The sequence below is a fragment of the Puma concolor genome, chromosome D3 (assembly GCF_028749965.1).
Source record: "Puma concolor isolate L17-30 chromosome D3, mPumCon1.1.hap2, whole genome shotgun sequence".
In the NCBI taxonomy this organism is placed as follows: Eukaryota; Metazoa; Chordata; class Mammalia; order Carnivora; family Felidae; genus Puma; species Puma concolor.
In genome coordinates, this window is record NC_141678.1 from 14,013,458 (window position 1) to 14,038,286 (window position 24,829).

Genomic DNA, 24,829 nt, shown 5'->3' on the forward strand with positions numbered 1-24,829 from the left:
AGGAAGGCCAGATTTGCTTCTGGGACAGAGGACGGGGCCGGTGAGCCTTGGCTTGCCACCTTCCATGTTCCACATCTACACCCAGGGTTCTGGGGACCACGCGATCACCTCATCTATGCAAGGCGCATATCCAAAATCAATTGAGCAAACCAGTTCAAAAATAAAAAGAATAAACCATTATTTAAATAGCATGAGATAGTCCCGTGGCATTCTATGCAGTGAGCCCCCCTACTGAACACAAGCTATGGGTCTATTTTGGCTCTGTCTGCCCTCTCATGGTGCCAGCCTCTCAAACCTCTCAGTGGGGTTTCAGTATTTAAAATTGCAAACATACCTAACACTTTCCTAGCGCTTTCTCTAGGCCAAGTGCTATTCTCCAGTAATTCATTTAGTCCTTACAACAATCCTAGGTGATTGGTGCTATTATTATCATCATCCCCGTGTTGCCACTGACAAAAAAGGAAGAAGCACAGAGAGGTAAAGGGATTTGCCCGAGGCCACACAACTCATAAGTGTGAAGTCAGGCAGCACTGCTCCAGACCTCGTTCTGACTACTGCACTGTAGGGCGTCTGTGTAATTTGCACCTGATATAGCCCCTAAACACAAGCCTTTACTTTATATCAGGGGTTCAACCCAAGATAAAAAAGTGCTAGTCCAACACCAAGGAAGAACTTGGCTGGGTAGGATTTATGAAGATAAAGTGTTGTCTCTCCAAAGTGGTATCTTTCTTCTTCTTTTTTAAAAATGTTTATTTATTTATTTTGAGCAGGGGAGGAGCAGAGAGAGAGAGAGAGAGAGAGAATCCCAAGCAGGCTCCATGCTGTCAGCACAGAACACGAACCGTGAGAGCATGACCTGAGCTGAAATCAGGAGTTGGACACTTAATTGACTGAGCCACCCAGGCGCCCCCAAAGTGGTATCTTTCGGTAGGCTTTTCAGCAGGGCTCTGACCACATACTATTTCCACATTCTGCTCTGACGGTACACCCTAACTCCTTCGGAAAGGTGATATGTCACCAAATCAGGGGCTGTCACCTAAGGTCACTGTGGTTCCTCGTACCTGAGCCCTAGGCTTACCTGCGCCTACTGAGCTGAAGCACCGAGACCCATTTGCCTTTGAAAGTTCTTCAACAGGAATGTCAAGGATGGTCACCGAAACGACCAGAACCTGATCTAATGAGGCCAGAAACGTGGTTCAACCTCTAGTGGGCCATCGAGCTGCATATAGTGCCTTTTCATTTTAAGAGGAGGGAGGGGCACTCAGCTGCTACTTATTCGGTGGGCAGTGAGGCGGTGGTGATGAAGGCAGGCAGAAGCCCCGTCCCCAAGGATGAGCTGAGGATGTCCTGGTATCATAGACGCTGGTCCATGGACACGGGCTCAGCCAGTTGGGCCAAGGTTGTTCAGCCATGAGCCCGGGAGGAGTTTTCAGTCTCAAAAACTGGAGGTGACAGAGACCCATTCTGCCACCTGGCGTGGTGATGGGGAAGAAGGACGGGTCTCCCCCCCTCCCCCCCACGCACTGCCCCTGGAGCCCCCGGGGGAAGGGGAGGAGCCTCGGGAGCAGCCGGGTGGGGTGCCCGGCCCTGGCCTTAGTTACCCAAAGCCGTGTTCCGCTCCACCAGCAGTTCCACCTTCACCAGCTGGTTGACTGGGGGAGCATCTTCCAGCCGCTCCATCAGGGCGTTCACGAGGTCCTCGCGGTTGCCAGGGAAGACGCCCAGGTGGTCCCCAGGCTGGTACTGCAGCTCCTGATTCCCATTGGTGTGGAGACGCACGAAGATCGTTGATCGGCTGGAGGGGAAGTCGAGGAACAGTTGGATAAGGGTCACCAGCTACTGCCTCCTCTCCTTGCTCCTTCGCCTCTTCTTGTGCCTGCAATCCCCCTCCTTCCATCCCGCGAGCCCCCAAGTCCTCTGCCCCCATCATTCCACACCATAGCTTTTGGCACCCATGAGCTCCGCACTGCAAATCCAGTGGAAAGTTCCGAGCGCTCCTCTTGGTCATGGAAGACGCACTGGGCATATCTGCTCACTTCCTCCTTCTCAACTCCTTTGTCCTGGATTCCAGCACCCCAGGCTCTCCTGATCTTCTCTCCTTGGCGGCTCCTTCTTGTCTCCCCAAACTCTGGGCATGAGAGTACCTCAGGGTTCAGTCCTCAGATTCCTTGCTTTTCTATCTTCCTTCACCGGCCTTTCTCCAAACCACTTACCACCATCTGCCCTCTAGTAGAGTTTACATCGTCATGTGGTTTGTGGTCTGGCCCCCTGCCTGCCCCCCTGGCCTCTAGGGCAATGTAGATTCTAGACGGCAAGGAATCTGTTTTCTCCACTGCTCTATTCCTGGCAAACAGGACCGTGCGTGGCACATCGTTGGTACTCAAGAAATATTTATTAGATGAAGAGACCTCAGACTCCCAGGGTTAACCAGCCGCCATAACAGACTCTGTTCTCAGTACTAATTGGGGTTCTCCCAGGAACCACTACCCCATTGGAGCCAAGGTAGCCGAGTCCCCATTCTGTGTAATGCCAGCTCTCCTGGGAATCCCAAGCTCCACCCCTCTTCTGTAAGTGGAGGGTCCCCATATTGTCATGGAAATGAGAAACATAATTGGTCTTTGTTATGTGCAAATCCACCAATATAAGTTTGAGAGATCTAAGGAGAAAATGCAGAGAGAAATTTATTTATATCTGTCAGGTACTTCTCTTTTGCATTGGTTTTTGAATTTTAAGGGCAGAAGGCGTATGCCAAGGGAAGGCTTCAAGAATGAATTCACAGACTACGATCATTCTGGTCCTTTACAAAGTTTTAGTACAGATCCACCTGGAAACTTGGGGGCCCCATCACACTTTGAAAATCAGATTCTTTGTACTCTTTGAGTCTGCATTTCGACCTGCTTTTCTTCGTTGCTAATTGGTTCTCAGTTGATAGAGACCCTTCGTATTCAATGTGAAGTTTCTACATTCTCCACAGAATGTAAATCAACACTTGAATAGATCAATGGGACTCGCTATTTAAAGGAGCCTCTGGCACACCCAAGAAGCCTTTTGTGCTGCAAATAGCCACCATCATTAAAAAGAGTTGTGCTGGCACATTCACTTTTGCAAGTATTTTCTTGAAGCAAGGCACCCCCGTCCTTAGTCTGGTGGGGAAATTGGTGGCTGAAATTGTGAATGGTGCTGTCAGGGTCTGGGGTCCCATTCTCTTTTCCTGGACAGATTTTGCTATCCCTGGGACACTAATCTTGTCAACTATAAGGACTCGCACGACTGATTCTGCTCTGAGTTCACAGGCATTTCTGGTTCCTGGAGAGCAAAGACATCATCACCTCCTGCCAGTTCCACGATCGGAATTAGCAGAGGCTGAGAGCCAGCAGGGGGCGCTGTGGGGCTGCTCATTTCGGAGCCTCTCGCGCCAACCACAGGAAGCCTTTGAAAGGCCCGCAAATCAATTCCCACTTTCTCCTAGATCATCACGATTTCTTTCAGAAGTATATTTGCCTCCGTTCTGGGCGGTACAAAATAGAAATGCGGAGGACCCGTACTTGCTGAGCTGGCTCACGTTCACAGTCATTTCTCCCAAGTCCTCCTGAACGTGACATAAGGTGGTCAGGCCGCCAAGGGGCAGGAACGGGGAGGCAGCTGGCAGGTTAGCTGGGTGGGCCCAGGCTGTGCCCCAGGCTGGGAATTTAACCCGGGGGACTCTGCAAGCCTCTGATCAGGCATGACTTCCTAAGCCCAGCGCTGAATGGCTGCGTGGCCCCAGGACACTCTGATGGGCTGGTCCTTGAGACCTTGTGGGGGAAGCAGATTTCCCCCCAACCCCTTCCCAGTTGCACTAACCTGGAGACCAGTTGCCCTAAATCTCAACTGGGGGGGGGGGGGAGGGGTTTGTAAGAATTGTATAGGATTTTGTAAGCTTTTTTTTTTTTTTTTTTTTAAGCTTGGGACACATATGGGCCATTGAGAAGTACAGAGGAAGGGGAGAAAGGGAGGGATGGGAAGGTAGCAGTCATTTGGAGCCTCAACCATCCCCTCCTCCAGAGTATCCACTGCTTGTGATTTATATCCACACACGGAAGCATAACACACACGTGTGCTTGGCGGTGGCTCATTGACGGGCTCACAGATGAAACAACAGTCAGCTAACATCCAGCATTAAATGGAAAAAAAAGTAGCTACTTTCATTCCTCAGTGTAAAGAGTAAATATTGTAAGTTTCAAGTTTCATTCGCTTAGCAAATTTATACTGAGTGCCGGGCACTGTTCTAGGCACTGGTGAGACAGTGATGGACGCACAACAAAGTGTTCTATTCTCATTGAGGAGCAACTTAAAAAGGTCTCAGAGGGGGTTGGTGATGTGGATGGGTGGGTGGTGATGGGCTGGGGGCAGCGGGCCGAGTGACCATCAGATAAGGATGGTCAGGGAGCCCTCTGTGATGTCACATGTCAGCAGAGACCTGAACAAAGAGAAAAAGGCGACATGCAAAGATCTGTTTGGGAAGAGTGTGCATGTGCAAATGCCCTGGGGTATGAAAAGGTGTGGCACGTTTGGGGAAGGGAAAGAAGGCTGGAGTGTTTGGAGGTGGGAGAAGGAGATCAGAGAGCCGGGCAGAGGCCAGATCACAAAGGCCTCATTATGACCTGTCATGGCAAGAAGTTTGAAGGTCTCCTCAATCCAGTGAGAAGCCACTAAAGGGCTTGAAGCAGCAGAGGATTCAATTTGCGTTTTTAAAAGATTGGTCTGGCTGCTGTTTGGAAACGTATCTTTGAGAGAAAAGCCAAGACACAAGGAGACAAATACCATTGATGAACAGGGCTTTGCTCCAGGTGGCAGCTGTAGGTCTGAGACGAAGTTGAAAGTCAAGTCCCGTAGGACCAGAGGACCGGCTGTGAGCTGGATGTGCAGTGTAAGGGAGGGCCAGGAGGCAAGATGGACGCTTGAGTTTTTGGGTTAAGCCAAATGTCGATGTTCTCTGCCGAAGCGGGAAAGTTGGAGAGAAGCAATTTCATCCGAGGCGAGACACGAATCGAGAGCTCCCCCACCAGGAACTGTCCGTTGTGATGTCCTGCCACCCTCCACGATGCCTCAGTGCTCAGGACCCCTGCCGCACCTTGGCTCCTGCCAGCCTCTGCCTGGACGCTCCTCCTTTGTCCTCATTTCCTTTCTAAAGCCTACCCTGTGTCTTCCTTCCTCCTTCTGACATCTGGGACTTAAGATCACCCAACCCGATTACCCATTACCACTCCATTATATCTGCTTCTCTATTGTTTGCTAATTGGTGTACCAAAAAGTGTATCTCCTGGCCAGGCAGTAACCGTGGTCATTTTTCTCTTTCGATGAGAAAGAGAAATTGCAGGTCACTTTGCCTGCAATTAAGGGTCTGTGGGGCGGAGAAAGATTTGTGATATCTTGCTCATGGCCTCCTGGCCCCAAAACCGTGACTTTGTGCCGACTTGGGCAGGGGGAAAATGGGAGAGAGTATCACACTTTTTGCCTCAATCATCCTTTTAAAAAAACCCCAACTTATAAAGCTGGAGATGATAGAAAGCCTGAAAAGAGGTAGTGTTACGGATTGTGCTTCTAAAGACGTAGACACCTGTATACAATCTGATTCTTTTTGTGCTCCTTCATGACTGATTTTAATACTACGTTCCAGGTCCTAACCTTGCTGAAGTATTCTCTCCCTCAGCATAGAGTCGGCTGTCCTTTCCAGAGGTGAGTGGGGGTTATTCTGGGACTCGGTCCAACTTAGCATGCAGAACATTTGCAAAGGACCTTGCTTTTTATGGTTTAGGGAGTAATTTTTGTGATCTGGTTTTTCAGAGCTTGTTGCTAAAGGAAATTTCCAGTGGATTCTCGGTCCCTTCTCCTCTGGGCTACCAAAGTCATCGCTTTCCACAGGGCAGACTGGGAAGTAGGGTGCGTATTTCAGATACAGAGTCCCTCCCTGTATCAGAGATCATTATGCTCCGAATATAGCATTTAACTAATTATTCAAAGGGATTAATTTCCCAATCCATTTCTTTCATGCTTGAGGAGCTAAGAGAGAACATGAGAGCTCTGGGGGCTTCATCCTGCTGGTAACTTTATCAGAGGTTTGGAGCCCACGTAGAAAGCATGCATACTAAGTTTGCAGGTGTTTGATGCTGGGACAGACAAGGAAGAGAAGGGAGACGTATGATATGCTGGTTGTTTTGTGCACCTTGTCCTTAATACAACGGCTTTGCAATGCTCTTGAGGTCACATGTGGAGCCATCCGGCATACAGACTTTGGAGTCAGAGAACCGAGTCTGCGTGACCTTGGAAAAGTCACTGGCATTTTCTGATCGCCATTCTTCATGTTTAAAGTGTTGATGATCAGAGGAGCACCTACTTCCTGGGCTGGTCAAAGAGTTCTGGGAGATCCCACACAGAGAGCACTCAACACAGTGCTCGGCACACACAAAGCACTAGCTAACCATCAGCGATCTTTATGGCCACCACTCTCCTTTGACATAAGGAGATGGGGCTCCGAGGCCCTGAGTGACTTTGCCCACGGTCACACAGCTGGTATGCAGCAGAACCCAGGGCTGTCCAGCTTGCGAGCCTACTCTTTGTAGTATGCCATGTGCAAAGAATCAAGATTTCAAAAGAGCGTTGTGGGCTGTAACTGGAAAGTGAAAAAAAAAATGCCTTTCAATAGGGATCAATGCAAAGGACTTCATTAAGGCCACAAATACTGTTTACTCAAGGACAGTGATGGATGGACCTGGCTCCATCACTCTGAAAACACTCGATGACTAAGAGCAGCAAGGGTGCAAGCTTAATGCGAGAGCAGCGTGGCAATCAGGACAACGCCTGACATCTTGGGCGGCCTCAGCGTGTCCCGCTCAAACGGCAGGGGGCGGGTGGTTATAAGGTTATAAGAGCCTCGGGGCCCGTGGCGGCTCCGACAGGTCCTCCACTGCACTGTGACCAGGTCTGAGAATGACATCCCCGGCAGGGCACAGCGTGTCCTTTGACGAAAGCGAAAGGCTCGGGAAACTAGGCCTTAGGAAGAACGACGGGAAGGAATCAAGACCCCAGGAGAAGCTGGTTGGTGGCTTTGGCTCTTAGCGGGTCTCCCATTTGGAAGAACTGAATCTGGTTTGGGTGTCGCTCGAGTATAACCGGGGTCAAAATGAAGTGCTAGGAAGATGCCCTCTGGTCATAGCGAGAGTAAGATGATATCTGACAACCTGCACTTCGAAACACAGCGCGGGCTGTTTTGTGAGGTGACGAACCTCCTGTCGTCCCAGAGGAATTTCAACGGAGTCCGGGTAGCCAGTTTTCAAGACTCCACAGAGAAGAAGGACCCACAAGGAGGAAATGCTCTCTGACCGGGATGCTGGGGTGTGATGCACATTAGCAGTCTGACAAGGGTGCGGTCTATATCAAAAGTGCCTCATAAATCCTTCCTGTTTCTGCTTTCCGCGATGGTCGCCACCATCTCCGTTCCTGGACCTTCTAGGTCCGAGCTTGGCAAAGGGAAAGCAGGAAAATCTCGATGCTGCAAGGCAGCAGGGGGGTCCCCGTGTCACTTGGAATAGTAACGGGGAAGCCAGTCCCCCGAGCCAACCAGGACTCTCCGCCCCGATCGTGGGTGACCCCCGGAGCACAGGGGGGTAACCCCGAGCCCACCGAAGGTGCTCCTACCTGGATTTAGGGCTCTGAAGGTTTTGGCGGCTGAGGAGTCGAGCGGCCGAGACCCGCTTTTTGTGGACATTGGATAGACCTGCGGGGAGCAAAACAACAGTCTTCCTGAGAGGGGGTTAAACTGTGGTCGGTGCAAACCTTCCAGCTTCTACTGACCCTCCCTTCACACTTCCACTGTCCCCCAGAGTGAAGCCAAGAGGTGAAAGAAAAGACTCGGGGGGGGGGGGTGGTGGTGCCGGCTGTGGAGAATGCGAAGGAAAAGCAAATCTGGTCAAGCTGAGTTGAGAAGAAGAGGTCAGAGTGACATCCTCCTGCTGGAGGGAGGGACATCCAAGGACACGCCTGGCTGAGCAGGGGTGGGGGGGGGGCGCCGGCAGTGGACTTGTTTTGAGAGGATTGCACGAAAGGTAAGCAATGAAACCCACCTCCTCTAAGTGGGTGGAGGTGAGAACTCCTGTCTTTTCTGCCCCCCTGCCCCCCACCGTCTTGCGTGCCTCCCCAGGAGCGGGGGGAGAGGTACCTTGTGTAAGTTCCGGAGCTTCGGCCACGTAGGTGAGGCGGAACTTGTTTCTTTTCCAGCTGCGGTCGTTGCTGATGAGGGAGTTGTTTGCCTTCTCAATGTTGACGTCATCTCCCACGCAGAACACATCGCAGGCTGCCTGTGGCACACACAGGGCTTCCGGTGACTTCTTTCAGCCAAGAGGGACTCTCCACCAACAGCTCGAAATCATGACATGAATCCCTCCATCCATCCATCCATCCGCCCATCTGTCCATTCATCCTTCCATCCCTCCGCCTACCCACCCATTCATCCTCCCTCCCTTCCTTCCTCTCTCCCCCTCCCTCCCTTCCTTCCATCTATTCATCCATCCATCTGTCCATCTCTCCATCTACCCTTCCTTCCTTCCTTCCCTCCTTCCATCTATCTACCCTCCTACCCATCCATCTCTCCATCCCACCACATACCTGCCAGCCAATCATCCATCAATCCATCCACTAATCCATCCAGTATTTTTTGAACGCCTTTGATGTGCTGGACATATCATATTTACTAATAAGTTTAGGATTTAACCTCTACTTAACATGTAACTTCTACGTCATTTATTCCTAAAACCAATATTTGTAGAGACCTAACATTAAAAAAGAAAATAAACACCTTAGAATTTCCCATCCATCTTCCTCTAAAGGTTTAAAAAATTACATTAAAAGCAGAACATACTGAATGTTTGAATACCTGCATATGAAATTTTCTTCCTTTCTTTTCCTTTTTTTTTTTTTTTTTTTTGCCAAGTTCATAAGTTCTCCGACTTTAGTGGTCCTAAGAATTACTGTTTGGAATTCAGGTTTTTGGAATAAAAGCCACGGATAATTAAAAAGCTTTTAAGGGCAGATTTAACCCTTTTTTGGCCTTGCGTTGATTTTCAGACAATCTAAATGTCCATCAGTTGATGAACGGCTAACCAAAATATGATATATACGTACAACAAAGTATCATTTGGCCATAAAAAGCAATGAGGTACTAATATATATATTGCAATGTGGACGAACCTTGAAAACATGCTAAGTGAATGAGCCGGTTTCAAAAGACCACATATTAAATGATTTCATTCGTATGAAATGTCCAGAACAGGCAGCTCCCCAGAGACAGGAAGTAGATTAGCGGTTGTCAGGACTGGGAGTTTGATGGGAGGGGGGCGGTGATAACCAAAGGGTATAGGGGCTTGTAACAGACCCTGACTCTGGGGCGTTCAATCGAAGTTGGCTGACGAAGTCAAGAACCATAGTTTTCTCAAGGTAAAAAGAGCCGAGTTATCTCAGTTCTCCTCATCTAGGAAGAAATCCAGAAAGAGGCTTATGGACACAGCCTCCCCCCATAAATATCCTTCTAGCTCAGGGGCCTCAGTTTCCCCTCTTTCTATCTGCATTTACATGCAGGACGGAAAATGCCAACTGGATGATAGGCAGCTACCTAATCCGCTTTCTCCTGGGGCTGCTGAAGAGAATGCATTCCAGGATGGAGGAAGGAGCAGGTGACAGGTGGCAGGTCCGTATTCATGGCTTTCCGTTTTCCCAGGATGGCCAATCGAATCATGCCCCCATGCAGATAGAAGGCCATTATGCATTTCTTCCCCTGTGACCTCATGTCTAGAATAGCCCTGTGCAATACGAGGTTCCATCATGATGGGAATGTTCTGTGCTGTCTCATATAGTAACCAATAGCTATTTGTGGCTGCTGAAAATATGAAATGCACAGCCAAGGAATGAGATTTTAAATTCTATATAATATGTGTATATTAAATAGAGTTCTTAAAATTCTATTTAATAGGTGTATATTAAATAGTTACATATTTAATGAAAAATTAAAATTTTATACATCTATTATAGTATATAAATATATTTAATTATTTTATGTAATATCAATATATTTCTGCAATTATGCAATATATAATATTTCTGTCTTCATATACAATATTATATATTATAATTAATCACCTAATTATTTCTATGTACATATATATATATGCAAATTTTTAAAAAATGTTTATTTATTTATTTTGAAAGAGAGAGGGGGAGGAGGGGCAGAGAGAGAGGGAGAAAGAGAGAATCCCAAGCAGGATCCACTCTATCAGAGCAGAGCCCAACATGGGGCTTGATCTCATGACCGCGAGATTGTGACCTGAGCCGAAATCAAGAGTCAGATGCTTAAATGACTAAGCCACTCAGGTGCCCCTAGAAATTTTTCACGTAACATAAAATTCATCACTTTCAAATGTACAATTCAGTGGGTTTGAGTGTATTTACAAAGTTGCACAACCACGGCCCCAACCCCCTAGCAACCACTACTCTAATTTCTGTCTGTATGGGTTTGTCTATTGTGGACACTTCATCTAAACGGAATCATAGACCTTCTGTGTCTGGCTTCTTGCACTTAGCATAATGCTTTCAAGGTCCATCCACGTTGTAGCAGGTATAAGTTCTTTATACTTTTTATGGCTAAATAATATGTCACTGTAGAGACCTACTATATTCACTTGTCCATTCATCCTACTGAATGTGAATTCATTCACATTTACATTTAAATAGCACATGGGGCCGGCGGCTCCTGCATTGGTCAGCAAAGATCTAGCTCAAGAGGGATAAGTATGTCAAAGTAGACAAATCGGTGAGATCTGAGTTCCAGGTCGAGGCACAGCCCCCTGGTGTGGCTAACCTACTTTATGGTTTTTTTGTCTACTTGTCTACCAAATGTGAGCGAGGGATGGATTCCTCCCAGCTCTGAAATTCCAAGAGCACAATGTTTTATAGACCAACTCCTTGCCCGTGATGCAGGAGGTTAGATTCTGGGTGAAGAATGTGTGTTTTAAGGCCACCCAAACTCATCTGAGTTGTTTAAAGCTGTATCCTGGCTGGACACACGGTGGGGAAATACCAGTTCTCTCAGGTTTCTTCTATTTCATATGGTGTAGGCACTCTGTCTTTGGAGGTCTCGGGGGTCATGACTTCTCCCCCTGGGTCTCTGGGATCTGGGCAGGTGATTACCTTGAAGACCTTCTTGGCCCACGTCCTGAAAGCCTCTTCCTGCCCACAGAGCTCGTCTCCCTCCCTCATCTTCAGGATCCTCTCTCCTCCCAGCTCCTCCAGGAGGGTGTCCACGGCATGTCCAAAGGCGCAGAAATGAGGGTAAGCCCGGGAGCCAAGGCCAAATACAGAGAACCTGCCGAGGAGACAACAGATGGTCTGGGTTAGGGGACTGTGGGGCATGAGGGGCGTCTGGTTTTTTGGACTCCATGTCTCCCCTAAATTCATATATCGAAACCCTAACCCCTAAGATGGCTGTATTTGGAGATGGGGACTTTAAGGTGGTAACTGAGGTTAAATACAGTCATAAGGATGGTCCCTAGTCCAATGGGACTTGTGTCCTTAGAAGAAGAGGAAGAAACACCCAATAGCATTCTCTCACTCTGAATGTGCACAGAGAAAAGGCCATGTGAGGGCACAGCAAGAAGGCAGCCATCTGCAAACCAGGAAGAGAGGCCTCACCAGAGACCAATCTTACTGGCACCTTGATCTTGGACTTCCAGCCTCCAGAACTGTGAGCAGATAAATTTCTGTTGTTGAAGCCACCCATTCTGATATTTTGTTACAGTAGCTTGAGCAGACTAACACATCTGGCATCGCCAGAAGCATCTCCATTAGCCCATGGTGGTCAGACAGCCCCAAGCCCACCTGGGTTAGGCCATTTTAAAAAATCTGGGAGCCCTTGGGGCCTCTTCTCCTCTCCTTCTGGTCTCTGCAAGGTAGGACCATCCTCAGGAGAAAATTCCCAATGGTCCTAAGGAGGATGAGCTGGGGATAGCGATGACCCAGAACCATTGGCTGTGTCTTGTGTGCCCCTTTCTAAGCTGGAGAAATTAGTCTATTTTATGGGGGGGCTTGAATTCTACAAGGGACACAAGCAGATTAGTTTTAAGTACACAGGTAATGAAAACCATAACACAGAAGTCCTCAGGGACCTGCATTAACGAGATCAGAAGGCCTTGTCATTAGCACGTCAAATGTTCGCTGTGTGTTGACTAACTGGAATTAAAATAAAAACTTTAAAAAACCCACATCAAATGTTGGTGTGTAAACAGGTGCTTCTACAAGGGGATGGAAGATTTATAAAGATGCTGACTCCACCCCTTGCAATGTCTCTGACATTAATTTGCCTCACAAACCCTCTCTGCATAGGTTCCACCAAGAAAACGTGGCTGCTTGAATCAGCGGGGGTCAGGGTAATGAGATTTTCCTCTCTGTGAAGGTGGGGTGGCCTTGACTGAGGTATGAGAAGGGGAGGGCTGTGTGTCAGATGGCCACTCTTGCTAGTTCGCTGTCCGACTGACACTTGGTCCTGGCTGTGGGTCTCGACGTCACTGGGACAGAAGTGACAGGTTCACACAAGTGGGACCAGAACGCCCCACCCCACGTCTTTCCTAGCCTGGAGTTTTCTGCTGGAGACTGTCATCTCAGACAAGCCCAGGCGTGGATCCGTGTGGGCTATTCCATACTGTCTCTGCCTCTGCCTCCCAATCCGTTTGTTCAGAATGAAGGGGTCAGGTTGGCGAAAGATTGAGATGGGGGAAGCAGAGAGGAGGAGGGGAATCTGGGAAGGGACTCCCATTCTCTCTGTCATTGGAGAATGCACTTGACATGGCTCCAGGGGTCTCACGGGTCAGGTGAAGGTTAGCATGGGTTAACATCTGCTTCTTTTAATCCCACATGCATGCTTCCTCTCTGGGCCTCTTCTCCTCTCCTGCCCTTCTTTCCCTGGTTGTAGAGGCTTTCTAAAGAAAGTACATGGGATTAGGCAGTGTTTGCCCCCTCAGCCCCCCTCCCCCACCTGCCCGCTCATGCCCTTCCTGGAGGTGGGTTCCTCACCTTTTCCTCCAAGGGTGATGGTGTGACAGGAGAGCTGATAACTAGGAGTGGACTGATTGGAGGGGGGCCAGGAACTTCTTTCCCAAGCCACGCCCCCCTTAACGTCAGCCCAGGGGAGACTGGAAATCCCCAGCACGAGTAATGGCTTTGTGGTTAAGCCGTTGTTCCTCAAACATGCGATGTTGACGTTCACGACGTCACCATACGTTGACCACTGCTGATACTATTATTTACTTATTACCGCTGTTTAGCTTGCTTTGAATTTGTCTTCACCACCTCACCAAAACCACTTGTGTTCACTAGCAGGTGGTTCGGGTAATTCATGCACTAATACGTTTCCCGATGCACCTAAAGACCTGCCTCCCAGTCATCTCCCAGACTCACGTTTCCATTATGACCTTCACCTGGGGGTTTCAAACTTCCCATTTTAAGCCTCCACACCAGGAATTGGCAAACTTATTAGACATGGGGCCGGAGAGTAAATATTTTTAGGTTTCTAGGCCAAGAAACAAAATCGAAGCTGTTATGTGGATGCCTTCATAACAGAGAGAAAACAAATTCCTGCACGTTTTTATTGATGACATAAAAATTTAAAAAACTATTAATTACAGTTATTGAGGATGATTGTTTAATCATATGTCTACCTAGGAGACTGGGGTTCCTTGTTTGGGGGGGTGGGTGGCATTTTGCTTAATTGGGGTTCAACGGTAACGGTTTCTATCCTCAAGTGAATTGCCAATGTCCAAGTGCAAAAACCACTCCCAGCTCATGGGTTGTGTAAAAACATACAGTGGTCAGGCTGGATTGGGTCTCCAGGCTACAGCTTGCCAATGCCTGCTCTGAGCCGTGATAGATTCAACAAGAGAAAACCGGGTCCGGCTGTCAACGCACAAAACCGGTGTTTCAATGTCAAACTAAAACAACGCACTGATGTCAAACCCCATAGAAAATAACACCAAGGGTGAACCCGGATGTACACTATGCACTTTGCGTGATGATGATGTGTTAGTGTAGGTTCATCAACCGTACCAATGGACCACTCTGGATGGAGACGCTGCTGGTTGGAAGAGGCTGTTTCTGTTGGGGGAGGGGATATATGGGAATTCTCTGTATCTTCCTCTAAGTTTTGCTGTGAACCTAAAACTGCTTGGAAAAAATAAAGTCTATTACAACGTGCTCTACTGGGCATAAGACTTCAATATCCAGGACCCCTCGTGATGTGTTCCATCTACCGAGCACTGTCCTGAGCAGGTAGGAAAAGGTTCGGTTAGCAAAGGTCGGAAAGATTTGTGGCCAGGCCCGGATACTCAGTGTGCATCAACCTTGTTTTCACAAACATCTGTGAAACCAGGGATCTGCAGTTTTCTTTCTTTCTAAATGCTCATTGGACCGCATTCCCAACTGTTGAAATATAAAATATCTGCCCGTATCCCATATAAAATGATCTCTTGGTATGTGACCACTGCCCTTTGGTAAACATGGGGTTAGGCCAGTATTTTTTGAATCAGACTGCACATTAGAGTCACTTGGGGAAATTAAAAAAAAAAAAAAAAAAAAGCAATACTTGCCCAATTCTAGACCAATTACATCAGAATCTCTGGAAATGGGGCTTGATTATCAGTATATTGCAAACATCTCCAGATGATTTTGATGTGTGTCCCAGGTTGAGAGCCACTGGGGCATGGCAGGGTGTCTCCAGAAGTTTCTCTTAGGTGTAACATATCATTGGGAAGGGCAGCTTACTGAGTAATTTCCAGGGATTAATATCCTTTGGCACAAATGATGTGCTGATGACGGGGCGAGATTTGGGTGATGGGGCTCTGACAGAGTGTGTATAGGAAGGGGTCTGGGTAGTGTGCTTTAATGGGGCGAGGGGAGTCCCCAGAGAGCTAGAGTGTGGCTGGTTATTCAAGAGACGGACAGGAATACAAGGGAGGAACCTTAAGCCCACTTTGCAACTAAATCCAGTTCCCCAAGATGGCTTCCCTGAAGCCCTTGACCCCTGCTCACCTCACGTTGGCCAGGGGTCCAGCACTCTCAAAGTTGTCTCTGAGGTCTGGCCCGTCGCCTGATGATTTATGGGAGTCAGAATACGAGGAAACACTATTGAATCGGACCTTGTAGCTCCTGCCAAAACAGAAGAGACCCTGTGAGCTCTGGCTTGGAACCTCCTCCTGAGGTCCTGTTTCAAGGACCTTCTCTTGCATGTTGGTTGAGACCATAACACTTCCATGGACTCTTCCAGAATGGATAAACTTACTCACCCACCACTAGAGCTAGCCATCTGCACATGACCCCGTTTGTATTTAAAGAGGTTTCTGACCATACTCAACTCAGGGATCTTGAGAGCCAGACAGCCAAAACGATTTAATTGGCAAAAAAGTCACGAATAGATCAGACCACCCCCTAACCATTAGAAAACGCTTCGTTGCTTCCCAAATTTTAACAAGCACAAGAATCATCTTGGGATGCTGTTAAAGTGCAGATTCTTTTTTTTTTTTAATTTTTTAATGTTTATTTATTTTTGAAAGAGACAGAGCATGAGCGGGGGAGGGGCAGAGAGGGAGAGGGAGACAGAATTTGAAGCAGGCTCCAGGCTCTGAGCTGTCAGCACAGAGACAGATGAGGGACTCGAACCCATGTGCTGTAAGATCATGACCTGAGCCGAAGTCGGACGCTTAACCGACTGAGCCACCCAGGCGCCCCAGAAAGTGCAGATTCTGATTCAGCAGATCTGGGCAGGGCCTAAAGTTCTGCATTCTAACAAGCATCCAAGAGGTACCAATGCTGCTGATCCCCAGACCTAACTTTGAGTAGCCAGGAACTAACTGGGGATGTCCACCCTGGTATCTCTGTGTGGCTATTTAAAAAAAACTTTTTTTAATGTTTATTCATTTTTTGAGAGAGAGAGTAGGGGAGGGGCAGGGAGGGAGACACAGAATCCGAAGCAGGTTCTAGGCTCCGCGCTGACAACACAGAGCCCAAGGCGGGGCTCGAACCCACAAACTGTGAGATCATGACCTGAGCCGAAGTCGGACGCTTAAGCAACTGAGCCACCAGGCGCCCGTACATGTGGCTATTTAAAAGTAAAGTTAAGGGGCGCCTGGGTGGCGCAGTCGGTTAAGCGTCCGACTTCAGCCAGGTCACGATCTCGCGGTCCGTGAGTTCGAGCCCCGCGTCAGGCTCTGGGCTGATGGCTCAGAGCCTGGAGCCTGTTTCCGATTCTGTGTCTCCCTCTCTCTCTGCCCCTCCCCCGTTCATGCTCTGTCTCTCTCTGTCCCAAAAATAAATAAACGTTGAAAAAAAAATTAAAAAAAAAAAAAAAGTAAAGTTAAATTGATTCAAAATAAATACAGTTAAAAATTCTGTTCCTCACTTGCACTGGCCACATGTCAAGTGCTCAAGGGCCACGTGTGGCTAGTGGCTGCCCTATCGGATGGCACAGACATAGAGCATTTAGAAAGTTTCATTGGATCGTGCTGGACAATTCCCATTCAATACTCTCTCTTCATCAAGTTATGGTCCTTGGATGTTTCAAGCATCTGTCACATTTCCCATTTCAAGTCAATGTGGAAAACATTCCGCACTGAGACATGGCATAAAAAGAGATTGAATTTCTTGTTAGACGATTTTGAAGGGGAAGGAAGATGTCACTGGAACTCAGACCTCAGCACGAGAGGCTCAGGAGCTTTGAGACTTCAAAAAAAGATCCAGTTTCCCCGTTTTCCTCTAAAAGTGGTAAGGTTTGTTCTCAGACAAGGCAAAAACAAAATAAAAACCAAAAGAAAATCCCCAGACCAAAAAAACGAAACAGAACAACTCCCCCCAAAACAAGAGACCAAAACCAAAACACAACAGCTTAACAAATATGAGTGCAGAAGACGAAAGAAAAAAAAAAAAAAAAAGACACTGTGCATTCTGGCAGCAGGGTTTCTAAGCTGGATGTTCTTCAAAGTTTTTGTTCCAGCATCAGGAAAGTTCTAAATATATGTAAGTGTATTTTCTGCCCTAAAATAGTCTCACACTGAGTCACTTCTCCAAATAAGTCATGCAACATATCAGGGGGTGGCTGTGTTGTTAGTGTGGGAGGGATGGTTGATGGTTGTGGGTTAAAAATAACAGCACATGTATTTGTATGAGGTTTGAGGTTTTTCCAAATGCTTTCCTCTTTGTTTTTATCCTTTGATCCTCTCAACAAGTCCCAGAGGTGGTCAGGGCAGAGATGGGTTCTCCCCATTTGGCAGATGAGAAAGACTGAGGTCCAGAGAGGTCAAACGCCTTGCTCAAGCCTGCTTAGTGAGTTAGTGGCACAGCCCGGGTTAGAGGGCAGGTCTCCTTGATACCCAGAGGTGGCTTTGGATGCTTGGGCATCGGACATGCATGCACATGTGCACAATCACACACGCCTTGCGCACACACGCCTGCATGCACATATGAACGCGCTAGATACATGTGCACGAACGCATGTGCACACACGCACATGTACACACACATGCACGCACACGTGCACATAATGCATGCCTGCACACATACGCACGCATATGCACATGCACACATATGCATGTGCACACACACGCACGCCTGCACACACATGCACGCATGCACACACATACACACATGCACACACGCACTCTACCTCTGCTGGCTGTCACGGGCTGCAGCCAGACCATGGACTTCTGTGTCACCTTGGGGGAGGGGAGGCCCTTTACGGGGAAAGAAACGCAAGGGTTCCGGGTACCTAGAGGGGAGAATGGATGGTGCCCTCTCTCTCCCTGAAGGAGGGGTGAGGGGGAGCCTGTGATGGCCACCTGGGAAAGAAGGGCAGGGAGAGCGAGGACTCAGGTGCTCATGGTCAAAGATGACCGATCACGGGACTCAGCTACCCCTTGGATATGGAACGAATGTATGTGAGTTTGGCAACAGGTGCTTGGCTAAGAGAAACCCAGGAGAGGTTTTCCGCAGACCGCCATCTCCAAACACCAGTCAGCTGTGGCGTCTGCTCTGCTCCACGCTGGAGGAGACGCCGTGTTGGCCTAATGGAAAGACAGCTCAACATGCACACGCCATATGTTGTCTACTTTAGGGGGGACTTACAGGCTTCGCAAGGGTGGTCATCATTACAGGTATTTGTCACCTTAGGAAATATCTTTAGAACCCAACCTGACATTGGGATGCGATTTCAGCATGAATGTCTTTTGGCTACAGGTTTTTTCGGTTTGTTTCATTTTTGCCTTGTGAGGTATCTTATCTACTGAACTCAACCTCTACATTAGCTACAACTCCACCATGAGCGTCTGATGGAAACGTTTTAGGGAAAGGAGCTCACTTTTGCTGTTTTTGAATGTAGGTTTCCGAAGGGGAAAGATAATAAGAATTGGTATTTACATAGGGCTTCTAAGTTTTCATAAGACGCTTAGAGCTATTATATCTATTTCCTCCTTTGATTCTTACAAGAAGTTAAGGCAGGCATTTGTATGGACAAGGAAACTGAGACATGGGGCTGTGAAGTTACCAGAGAAGCGAAAATATCAGCCCCAGTGGACTCCAGACACCCCCCAGCTAAAATTGCTCACAAAGGGGCTTTACGTCACAAAACCCAGCCAGAACCCAAATGTGAACCCCAGAGGCCAAAAGACGATCTTCAGTTACCCACAGAGTATGTCATGTGACCCTGGAGGGTCATTCACTTACTTCCTTTCCTCCTGCACGGAGTTTGGGTGCCTCATTTCCATCAAAGCACAGCCGAATTTCTGGAAGCCAAGAGAGGAGTAAAATGTGAAGCATGGGTCTAAGAACCCAGAATAGGGTAGGGCACTGAGCATCTGGGGTCCTGGCTGGTAAAAGAGGAGCCTGATGCCTCTGGGGGCCAGGATGTTAGAGATGGTTAGGGGTTCAGGCTGGGCAGCAGATGTGTGTGAAAGGGTCAGCTGATAAAAGGGCTACAGTGTGTGGACCCCCAATTCCCAGCACACAAATCCCCATTGTGGCTTTCTCTTTACAAAATTTTTTTAATGTGAAATTTATTGTCTAATTGGTTTCCATACAACACCCAGTGCTCATCCCAACAGGTGCCCTCCTCAATGCCCATCACCCACCCTCCCCTCCCTCCCACCCGCCCCATCAGCCCTCAGTTTATTCTCATTTTTTGAGTCTTATGGTTTGCCTCCCTCCCTCTCTAACTTTTTCTCCCCCTTCCCCTCCCCCATGGTCTTCTGTTAAGTTTCTCAGGATCCACATACGAGTGAAAACATATGGTATCTGTCTTTCTCTGTATGACTTATTTCACTTAGCATAACACTCTCCAGTTCCATCCATGTTGCTACAAAAGGCCGTATTTCATTCTTTCTCATTGCCAAGTAGTATTGACTTTACTTCTCTCATCTGGAGCAGGGGATGCCAAGCTCTTAATTGGAGCATCCATTCCAAAAGAAGTAGCTCACTAAGGCGACAGCATTGTCACTAAAGATTGGCTCATCAGTGGGCACCAATAGGCTGAGGTCTTGGAACTGTCCCAAATCTTTGTGAACTTGGATCCAAATCCAAGTCGTGGGCTTTGAGGCTCTGGGAGGATTTGCTAACTGAACAGCAGGTGTAACTGAGGCCCCTCCTTCTTCCCCCTGATGGGGAACATGCTAGAACAGGTGAAAGCTCGTCTTACCTCCCCATTCTCTGGGGGGTCGCCATTGCCAAAAGTGCTGGTAACCACTAGGACCAGAGTTTCATGTTCCAGGTGTACAATGTCATATTCTTCCATGGACATCACCTAGGTGGGTGAGGGGGAAGGGATGGTGGGGGGAGAGGAAGTGAGGTGGTGACAAGGAGAAGAGGTAAGAGAGAACAAAAAGTGAAGGAGAAGAAGAGAGAGGAAAAAGATGAGTCATCTTGAGCCATCTCCTTTGGAAGAAGAACCAAAAGTTCCGGGTGTCACTATGCAATGGGCTCAAGTGGGTAGCACTAAAAGCTTTTTGGTGGTGTGGGACCTTTCTAAAGTCACAGTGGCCTGAAGGACCACAAAGAACCTGGGGCAATGGTGGAAGGGGTTGGCCGCTAATAGAGACAGATCTTGATTGAGATCGTTGGGCTTCTTATAACCAACTGATCCGGGAATCTTCTTGACCACTTTTAGGCTGGGAATGGCCTGGCTGGATCTAACCAGGTCTGCTCAGTCTCCTTGCTAATCCTCCCTCCAGCAGTATGGGGCCTGGGCCAAGTAAGTCCGAGATCCCTGCCTTAAGGAAGATTATTGCCCTCTATCTTAGCATCTCTTGGGCCACATTTCTCCAAGTAGGTTCTAGGGAAGCCCAGACTTCCGAGAGGCTCCTTGAAAATAAGTGAGCCATGCACAAACATGTTTATATTCTATCCCCTTCTCATTGGGAGATTAGAATATAGCTGACCTAAAACAACGTGGGTTTGAATTGTGTGTGTCCACTTATACGTGGATTTTTTCCAATAAATACAGTACTGTCAATGCATTGTCTCTTCCTTATGGTTTTTTAATAACATTTTCCTTTCTCTAGCTTACTTCATTGTAAGAATATGGTAATGATACATGTAACATACAAAACATGTCAATCAACTGTTCATGTTATCAGTAAGGCTTCTGGTCAACAATAGGCTATTGGTAGTTGAGTTTTTGGGAGTCAAAAGATGCATGTGGATTTTCAGTGCCCCTAACCCCGATGTTTTTCAAGGGTCAGCCGTACAGACTTGCAAATTCAAGCCTCCAAGAAGTCATTCAGCAAAGAAACCCACTGAACTGTGTTTAATGCAGAGCTTCCCAAGCTGACCCCAGAATGTTTTTTTTTTCATAAACCCTCTAAGATTTTGCTCTGAGATGGGGTTTCAATTTGTGGACTCCTAGACTCCTAGAATGTCATGGGAAGAGAGGACATCAAAGTCCCCTGAAATTTAGGTGGATGTGCATATGTGTGTTGATGGCTACCTCGGGATGTGCTATCATCCATTCTCAAAGGTTCTTCTCTGTTGACTCCACTCTCTCCCCTTCCAACTATACATACCACAGGGGCCAGGGAGCTGACGCTTCCCCCTACTCACCTTGGCATCAAAGGCATGTTTGAAGATCTCACACAAGGTTTTAGCATAAGCCTGCGACTTGCCCGTCTCTGTGGCATAAAGGATGGTCGCCTTGACCCTCTTGGCCATTGCCTGCCCCATAAGCTTGGCTGAGAACTTGACGGCTCTGGAGAGAAAAGAATGGAGAGGAAAATGGGAAATGTAGAAAAAAGGGAAGATGCTAGGCTGGGACTTTGGGGCCAGAACCACGATCCTCGAAATGTAACGAGAGAGAACTTACTCTCTTGATCTCTGATGGTTTTAGGGACACTAGAAGCCCAAGTTTAAAACCATGGTTGGTTTTGTTAGTTTGTTGCTTGGTTGTCCAAACCTAGTCTTGAGAACCTTGGTTTGCCAAGCATTGCCCCCGAAGACAATCATTCATTCATTCATTCATTCGTTCATTAATTAAACATTTGTTGAGTGCAGAACATCTGCTAGGTATAGTTATAGGAGCGAAGGAACATAAAAAAGTAGGTGTCACGGGGCTTACATTTGTGTGTGTGTGTGAGAGAGAGAGAGAGAGAGAGAGAGAGAGAGAGAGAAAGAATCACTAATAAATCACCAGGCATTGAATTAGAAGGAAATTTAGAGGTTTATAGATCCACAAAGGAAGGACTAGTCTGGTTTAGTCAGGCTTGCATATTCAGAGTCTCGCACAGAGTCTGATATCTAATAGGTGCTAAATAAATATCAAAAGAAGGGATGATTTTTAAAGATGCTGCTACCGCCGGAGCCCTGGGGAGTTGAAATATCAAGTCGAGGCTCTCTCTTGCCAAATGGAGAATTCAGAGCCAGTGTTCCTTTCTTCCCATCTACCAGGGCACGGGGGTGGCAGACAGGCAGTGGCTTGGGAATGGCTGGGCTCACCTTCTGAGCCAGCATCCCGGCTCTATTAGGAACCTCAGAGTAGACAAATCGCTAATTACCCCCACCTGGGGATTATTGATGGTAAATTCATCATTTTTAGAATCAGGGAAACCACCCACATTGCAGGAGCATTCTGAGCCAAGGGGGAGAAACAGAAAAGAATAAAAGGTGCCTGGAGGATTCCCTTTGAATGACTGGAGCATAAAAAAGCATCTATAATTAACTCCCATTGTTTCTACCCCTCACTTAATAGTGCAATTAATGTTTTAGATTTCTTCCTCCCTTCTCCCAGAAACAGTTGAACCGAACTGGAGCCAAAGGCTGCTCTCCCTGAGAATATCTGTGATTCTCTTGTTAGGAAAGAATGGCTGCTGATGTGTTCTCTTTTGGCTGGGAGATGGGGTTAGGTGGAAGGAGAGAGAAAGGAGGGAGAGAGGGAGACAGGTGCTCTGGGCCATGGGAATGGAGCCAGGACCTGGGTTTGAGTCCCTGTGGGATCCACAGCCCTCGCTTCTGGGGTCTGTGGCCTGCGTGGCACCTGTTGTGCATCTAGGGATTGTATCCAGAGAGTTCTGGACCCAACAGGGCCAATGGAGGAGCAGCTCAGTGCACGCCTAGCTTCTGTGCCAGCACTTTAACTCCAAACAGGGGTCTCTGCTGAAGGGGCCAGTGGAATTCGCTTTCTTTAGGAGAAGGCTGGCATCCCCATTCGATCATCTCGGTCAGCCCCACCTCACTTGTCAGCGGGTCCTTTGGCTGGCCACACATTCTTCAGGCCTATTACTCTTCAGTGGCCTTGGCCCGTAAGCCCCTTCCCTCTTCTCCTTTGCTCAGCTTAGTCTATTCATCTCATTCTTCAGCCCAATTGTCATCTTCTGAAGGAAGCCCTCTCTGACCTCCCAAACTGGGTTCGGTCTATTTACGGCACCGCGAGACCATTCCTCGATGGCGCACTGTATTTGTGTGATTCTTGGACAAGTGAATGGCTTTGAGCTTTGACAAGAACATCATTTAACTGGCTGATCAGGCATTGCTGGAGCCTAGCACAGTGCCTGGCACAGAACAGGCACTCGGTATTCACTTGTTGGCCAAATGAATGAATGAACGACTGAAGGAGCGATGTTACAGTTCAGCCCTGAGTGAGAGAGAGCCCTCCCGGGTTGGCTTGTACCAGCTCCTCCCTCCTCTGGGTTCAGTGACTTTCTGTTAGCAGCTTGAAATTGGCCATGGGGGTAGTATTTACACCCTGGAAATGGACAAATGTTACACATCTGTTGTTGTTGTTGTTATTATTATTATTAGAACAGCTGGTTTATCAAAACACCATTGCCTCCAAGACAAGAATTTAGGAAACAGAGGTGAGGAAAGTGAGGTTGGGAAGGAAAAAAGGTTGGCCCAACATCCATATCTCAGGCCCTCAGGCACAGAAGGCACGAGGTGGTCAGAGAAAATGGAGAACTCACATCGCACAAGAGGTCAGAGGCATAGGCATCTGCCCAGCCTCCTTCTCTGGCGCTCTCCGAGTTTGGAGGCACCTCCAGTCCCCACCTATTTCCAGGAGACTTACTCTGCCAGCTTCTTGAAGCCGATGGCTCGCCGCTTTGTGGGGGTTCCATTGGTGCCCTTCCAGACGTGGGTGTTCCAAGGCTCAGGCTGGGAAGAGAGGACGATGGTCACTGCAGTGAGTGAATCTGTCTCCTCTTGGGAGAGGCTCGGGACTCCCTGGGTACTTGTGGCTGCCCAGCTATGCCCAACCCTCAGCCCCTGAAGGGAGGAGATCTGCTGGCGGTGACCACAGCGGTCCTTGCCCCGAGTGGCCGGTCCAGTCTGCCTGTGTTGTCCTGCTAGACCTTCTCACTCAGCCCTTGGTCCCTCTGAAGCCCTCTCCTGGGGACCCCTGACCACTCCCTTTGTCTCCATTAGTGTTCTGGCTAGGGCCGCGCTGTCCAATATGGGAGCCGCTAGCCACGTGGACTATGGAGCACTTGGGCGTCCGCAGAGGAAGTCTGAGTTGAGACATGCTTGGAGCCAAACATGCATATACCAGGTATTGGAGACTTAGCACAAAAGAGGCCGGAAGGGGCGGGACCTGGTATTCGAAGGACGGGGTGAGTCGGTAGTTGAGCATCTCCTGGTGGAAGACAGGGGTGACACTGCCAGACATGGGGGGCACAATCCACACCCAGTCGGCGGGGCAGCCCCCCCGGCAGCGGTATTCATTCTCCATGTGCTTGATGAAGGACTCGGTGGCAGAGTGGTGGTCAACGATGGTCACTTTGTCACTCTGCGGGAGGAGAGGGGGCACAGTCAGGCGGGAGAGGAGCTGGGGTATTGCCGGGACTCCCTTCTCCACGGGGAGCGCTTCCCAAAGGGTGGTCCTGGAGATGCTGCGAGGCCTCGTGAGCTGATTCTCTGCATCTCTCTCTCACTCACATCCAGGGAAGGGTCTCCTTTTGACGCTAATACATCTTTTAATACCTCTCTTGCCAATTTTCCTCTCTCCTTTCTCCCTCCCTCCCTTTTTTTTTTTTTTTAAATAAGAGAGAGGACCCTCAGGCAGCATTTAGCTAGAATTTGACAACTCTGCGTTGTTTTCCTTCTGCTTATTTGCTGATTAATTTAATATTATAATTACCTTCTATTTATGGCAACCGATACTCTCCATTTATGGCAGTGATACAGAATCCTCTTAAAGTAAAGAATTTTAAGTATTAAGGATGGGTTTATTATCCATTTATTTAGTTTTTGAGAGAGAGAGAGAGAAAGGGCGCAAGTGAGCAAGGGGGAA

General features: G+C 48.2%; 1 protein-coding gene and 1 long non-coding RNA gene across 4 annotated transcripts in view; one reads left to right on the forward strand and one right to left on the reverse strand.

Annotated features, from left to right (window-relative positions):
* Positions 1–24,829, reverse strand: part of NOS1 (nitric oxide synthase 1) — a 181,940-nt gene that overhangs the window by 11,167 nt on the left and 145,944 nt on the right. For 2 of the 3 annotated variants that reach the window (XM_086681787.1, XM_025933618.2), the window contains exons 12-22: positions 24,131–24,325; positions 23,609–23,694; positions 21,154–21,298; positions 19,754–19,858; positions 18,787–18,845; positions 17,732–17,833; positions 15,106–15,222; positions 11,218–11,392; positions 8,198–8,336; positions 7,678–7,756; positions 1,602–1,795 (exon numbers count right to left, since the gene is read on the reverse strand). In XM_086681787.1, coding sequence (XP_086537913.1) covers positions 1,602–1,795; positions 7,678–7,756; positions 8,198–8,336; positions 11,218–11,392; positions 15,106–15,222; positions 17,732–17,833; positions 18,787–18,845; positions 19,754–19,858; positions 21,154–21,298; positions 23,609–23,694; positions 24,131–24,325 — 1,396 coding nt within the window. The remainder of the gene's footprint in view (positions 1–1,601; positions 1,796–7,677; positions 7,757–8,197; positions 8,337–11,217; positions 11,393–15,105; positions 15,223–17,731; positions 17,834–18,786; positions 18,846–19,753; positions 19,859–21,153; positions 21,299–23,608; positions 23,695–24,130; positions 24,326–24,829) is intronic. The other variant, XM_086681788.1, reaches the window with a different exon arrangement.
* LOC147575321 (uncharacterized) lies at positions 6,180–8,908 on the forward strand. The gene is made up of 2 exons (XR_015242261.1): positions 6,180–8,084; positions 8,257–8,908. It is a non-coding gene; the product is annotated as an uncharacterized LOC147575321 (long non-coding RNA).